This window comes from Tachypleus tridentatus, chromosome 12 (assembly GCF_004210375.1).
Source record: "Tachypleus tridentatus isolate NWPU-2018 chromosome 12, ASM421037v1, whole genome shotgun sequence".
Classification (NCBI taxonomy): Eukaryota; Metazoa; Arthropoda; class Merostomata; order Xiphosura; family Limulidae; genus Tachypleus; species Tachypleus tridentatus.
In genome coordinates, this window is record NC_134836.1 from 100,238,974 (window position 1) to 100,244,973 (window position 6,000).

At 30.6% G+C, this 6,000-nt stretch overlaps 1 protein-coding gene across 2 annotated transcripts in view; it reads right to left on the reverse strand.

Moving 5' to 3' along the window:
- The window catches only part of p115 (General vesicular transport factor p115), an 80,167-nt gene extending 77,185 nt beyond the window's left edge, over window positions 1-2,982 (reverse strand). For both annotated transcript variants that reach the window (XM_076471276.1, XM_076471275.1), the window contains exon 1: window positions 2,819-2,982. In XM_076471276.1, the coding sequence (XP_076327391.1) occupies window positions 2,819-2,896 (78 nt within the window). In that variant the 5' untranslated portion in view covers window positions 2,897-2,982. The remainder of the gene's footprint in view (window positions 1-2,818) is intronic.
- Window positions 2,983-6,000: the final 3,018 nt, after the last annotated feature.

The window sequence follows — 6,000 nt, forward strand, 5'->3', positions numbered from 1 at the left end:
AAAGAATTAATGACTCTGCAAAGTATTGGTATTCAGATTTTCAGTAACTTTTCTAACCAGTGATTTAGGAATAATAGGTCTATAATTACATGGATGATTTTTATCACTTCTCATAAAAAAGGGGTTATAAACATTATACATTTTCCAATCCTCTGTCACTTTTCCCACTACTCAAGGACTTACAAAAAACATATATTAATGATATGGTCCCATATCTAGTCCTTAACCTCCTTTATAACTTTGGAGAAACAACAATAGGGTCAAGAACTTTGTCCAACTTTAAAGTTCACAATATTTTCTTAACAAGCTCAAAATTAATATAATCTTGTTCATCAACTAGCAATGGTTCAAGATGAAGAATACTGCTTAAATATTCTTTAGTAAACACCAGAGAAAAATCTGCATTTAGTAGCATGATGACATGTATACTCCAGTTAAGATGGTTTTCATCTTTACAAGCAGAGTGATTAGCTCATGAAATAAGATGCTATTGGTCAGAACTTTATGAGATTTTAAATAGGGAATTGAACTGATGACTTCCTGAAAAATAAAGGGTATGTTAAATTTTTACTTTTTCTCAACAAAGTGGTTCCTTGTTTTCTTCATCTTATAAAATACTTGAACTCAGTACTTTAAGTGTGGCCTACTGACTTGCACAGTCCTAGAATTCTGAAAACAATAGGCCAAGAAGTTTTTAAAGTCAAATATTTCTGGTTGAGGTATTCTTATTTCCCAAAAAAGATGGTAATTCTGTGCAATAAACTGTCATTTAAAGTGCTGACAACTACAGCTTTACAGAAGTGTTAAAAAAAAAAAAAAAGCTATGAACATTTGGGGAATCAGGGCTAGATTTACAGATTAGTTTTGTTTTTATTAAGACAGATTGGAATTCAGGGCATCCTAAATCAGCCAAAAAAAACTTTTATGCCCCATAATTTATTACTTAAATATTGATATAATATCACCTAAGTTCAGCAAGGGACTAATTAGCCCTCATGTATACACCCTTAGCAAAAGTAAATTTTAAGACCACCATTTACTTCCTACAAAATCATCAAGCACCTCTCAATATTATTAGTGTAAACCAGAATAAGAATTAACAAAAAGCCTAAGCACTGACCTCTAAGGTACTCCACTAGTAACAGAGTAGATCTTATTTAATGTGATTCTATTTATAACATCTTTTTACTTGCTCCCATCCAAATATCTTGCAGTCCAATTAACTAGGCTTTCTGGAATACCTACCAATTTGATTTTCTTAGTTAATTTTTTCTTATTGAAAACTTTTTTTGAAAATCTGAGTACACCAGATCCCCAACTTTCCCTCTTCCAAATAATATAAAAACAACCTTGAAAAAACAAAGAATTATTGAGGCATTATTTACCTTTAGCATATTCATATTAACTTAATACATGTTTGTTAAACAGAATTTTGTTTCAGTAAGTACTTGAGGAATGGTTTGCTTGGAGCTTAAAAGTTATGCCTTAGTTTCTTGCTTTTATTTACTGGCCATCTACATTGACATACATCCAAAAATTTTCCTTAACAATCCAGAGATTCAATCCCAATGTCAAACACAAAGCCTTTTTTCACTTCCCAGTTTATATAAATTTTCAACCATCACAAGCAGTAACAGTCTAAAAAAAAGTGCAAGAAAATACAAAACATGGCAGTGAAGAAAAATCAGTGTAGAACTGTTTTGTGATATTTAAATACATTTTCTTTTTTTTACTTAACAGTTCAGTTATTGTTGTTTTTACCACTTGTTATTACTTTATTCCAATTTCATGACTTATGACATGGCAATCCTGAATTGGAAAGGTCTGGGCTCCAGAACTCTATTCCCAAAACATAAATATCTATTTAAATGTTGAGATTACAAATCAGTATTATACACTAGTTTCTTAAGACAAAATATCCATAATTCCTCTTTCTTAAAATAACATGCAACTTATTTGTACATTACTTCTTTTTCATGGAATACTTGATATAATAAAACCAGTGCTTAGAGTTAGAGTTTGTTTTAGAGCAAAGCAACATTGAGCTATATGCTATATCCACCCAAGGGAATTGAACTCTGCAAGCTCAGTTAGCACTGAAGGAGGATGCAGTGCTCTGATATATGATCAGAGGCTTGCCAACCGAGTTCCCAAAACTCAAGTCCCAAGCAGTTAATGCTCCATCCTTAATAATATATTCCTGAAAGTTAGTTTAATGAGTTAAAATATTAATTTACAAAGTTTATAAGTAAATGTATTCATGTTGTTACGTCTTTGTAAAGAAAAATTACAGATTTTCTCTCTGCCAACAAAAATATTTGTAATTTACTTTTTTTTGTGCTTTGGCATAAATATTATTACTACTAGTACTGTCAATTCTTTTTTTTTTCTTTTTCTATATACCTTGAATTGTTTAATAAAATAATCATATTTCCTCAAGCCTGTGACTACGACGACAGGTAATTTATCTTGCCCTGGTCGGCTGGCTCAAGATTTAGGCTAGATAGTTGTATACGTTTACAAAGGATTTTCAATAAGCGTCAATCCTCAGTTCATTATCAACTTTTTTTTTTCTGTAATTATCGAAGGTAAGTGTCATTGGCTAATCAAAGTGAAGTTCATTTTGGCAACAGCAAGTGTCTGTAACTTTATTTACTCGGTCACTGTCACTGCCGAACATACAACCATGTGTACATTGTACTTCTATGTAAAGGATTCTGGGAGATAATATTTTAGTAATAATATCTAGATAGCAAAGTATTCAACAACATAACTAATTTTATTGCAAAACTTAAAACGGTCAAAATTTATTTCTTACTGTTTCAGCTGCGGTTGGTTGTTGTGAATCTGCTTGAGCACCCAAAACAGATTTTAAGCCACTTTTCAAATAATCCATTTTTACAAATTTTAGCGTCACGAAAATCTAACTTATGGCGTGGCGAATATTTCGTCTGCTTCCGCTTTAACATACAGAGACACCTGGTACTTGTTTTGAATATATATGGCTTCCGGTTATATATCCTCATAAATCTTCAAGATTGTTAAATATTTTATTATAATGTTTTAACTTATTGATAATGAATTATAAGTTAACTGGTCTTGCACAACAGTTTAGCTGTACTTTTGTTTTGAGTATTACACTAGAATATAAAGTTTTTATTGTGTTTTAGAATATTGCCATTGAAATACTAATTAACTAAATATACTTGGTAAACACTGGTGAAAATTGACCGTTCTTATTCTTAAGCCTTTCGTTCCGATTTGGTTATTGTTGCCAGGAAGAAAGCATCTTGGATTTCGGGTTTTACTTGAAAGAATATTATACACTGATTAGGTCGCATTTATTGTATTATCGTGGAGTTGGAGTTGTTGGAAAAAATTAGTCCAAAGAAGTATTACTGTTACTACTGCCATAGGATGACGTCGGGATGGAGAGGCTGTTATACGAAGACAAGTTAAAGTCTTTATAGGGATTGTTTTGTTTTTTTAAATAAATGTTATAATGTATCTGTTTGCAGTATAAATGGAATAGTTAGGAATATTGCATCTTTTCATTTTTCGTGTTTAAAGTTAATAGTAAGAGTAGTTAAATTAGGAGGTAGATTTAAGATTCAACAAAGTGAAACTAAAAGTCTGCAAACGAGGCAATTTTAATAATAATGGTCTTTGGAGAAAGTGTAGTAGTTTTAGTAATATGACTTGGAATGGAGGATTTTTAATTGCATTGGCCAAAACGATTTATTTTATTATTAGATATTACTAATATTATAAGTGAATGTGAATTTAAATATGAATAATGGTTATACTCTTCCAAAGTCTACCTGCTTCCCCAACTTAAGTTTCATTGATTAGCAGACTTGTTGAATAAATGAAATATGTATTATGTAATTTTTACATAGTGAAGTGAAAGTTTCTTCCTCTTTGAAAGACCATTCCATGAGTTTTGTAGGATATGAAAAATATGAATTAGTTGGTAATAGTAGTAACTATGGTTTTTAAAAATATTTTTAGAAACTGATGCCAAATATTTTTAAAATTTGTCTTGAATTAAAAGTTTTGATGATAGTTAGCATGTTAATGTTTTTAGCACTAAGTCTTGGTTAAATGAATATTATAGAGATGTGATGCTATTTCAAAAGGTTCTAAATGTTTTTTTATATTAGTAGGGACCAGACTAGTAAATATGCAAAGGAGTAACTGCATTTATTATAAGTGAGAAGTGTTTATTTATCTGTTGAGATTCTACAAAATATAGGGTGTTTGGAATCAGCTTCCTGAAGAAAATGTAAGAAAAAAAAAAGTTGATTATTGTTTGTTTTTCTGTAGACCTTCAGGCCAAGTTTGAATATCAACAAGAATTTGTTCAGATAGCTTAACATTTTTATCAGTAGAAAAAATGTTGGTATAATGGGAGACTAATTTTAGTGAAATAAATTGATAAAATCTGTCTTTATCACTTGAAACTGAAGAATTTCTTGAAGTTGGGGAGCTGCTTTACTACTCAGCAGAGATATAAAGATTCTACATGCCAGCATTATCTATAAAGACATAACATTTTTTTAACTTTAAAAAATATTTTTAACGTAACATCACAGATGTAAATTTACAGTTTGGCTGCCCTTGTACGTTCATCCTGAAAAAGTAGTAAAATCTTCAATTATTCTTTATTGTCATGGAATGATCTGCCCCTTATCAATGTTGCTCATAATGGTACAATTAATATATTATATTAATTATATATACATATTTTTAATATATATGAAAAGTATGTGAATATTAAAATTGAGATTGGGCCTTGAAAGGATACTGGTGAGAAGGTTTTGTTAAACACTATGAGATGTCTGAGTTTTTTAAATGTTTACTTCTTGTGTCTTTACAAGAGAAGATACCAGCGATGTTCATGACCATGAGCATTCTATGGTAGATATAGTGGTAAGTAGAAAGAGTTTAACTGAAGTGTGTGGATTTGGTGTTATATTTAAAAGAACTTTTGATAATTGTTCACACAAAAGAGTATTTAAGATAATTACATTGATAAGTTAAGACTAGTTAATTCCATTGTAGGATGGCTGAATAGATGAAAGAAAGTTTCTTATTAATGGAGTCCATCAAAACTGGACCTTTATTACATGTGGGGTACCTTGGGTATCGGAGCATTGACCTTTATCTCCTCTTATTTACACCAGTCATTAATAAGAAGTTATGAGGATAAATAAAGAAGAGTCTATAATAATATGTTAGCTACACATTATCTGCTATACCCAACGCTGCTAAGGTCATTGTTCCAGTCATAGTACCACTACCGGTACTAGAGTTCTCTAGGCTGCTTGGAATATGACAGACATAGTAGTGGTTGAAATACAAGGTGTGTATACAAATTGCTTAACAAATACTGTTATAGTATTATTGGATTATGTTGATGTTCCATCATTTTTCTTCATTTATTTTAATTATATAATGGCACATCAGATTTATGATAAAGATCATTTACTGATAGAAGCATGATGGTAAATTAGAATACTTGCTAATAAAATTAAACTTTTGGGTTTCAGCTGTATTGAGGATGTTATGGTATGACTTAATTGAATAAATCTATAGGTTGGACAAGTACTTTTCAAATGATCTTGAATAATAATACATGTAAGGTAATACATTTGAATTGTAATTTGGATAACATTTAATATAGATAGGAACCTACTCAATAGCAAGACGGAACAAAAGGATCTTGGTGTTGTGGTGCACAAGTGACTCAAACCACTGTAGCAATACCATGTTGCTAGTAGTAAAGTTATAGAATTTTATATTGTATTTGCAGGCACAGAATACACTTCAAAATAAATTATTATGTTTCTAGATGAATCATTGTTTTTGAGAGTTGTGCTTTTCTTGAATACTGTGTACAGTTTGTTTCCTTATCTAAGAAATTGTACTGACTTATTAGAAAGTGTTCAAAAGAGTTCTGCTGCTGTGGTGATTTGGGGATGAAATGTTTGCCAAGCT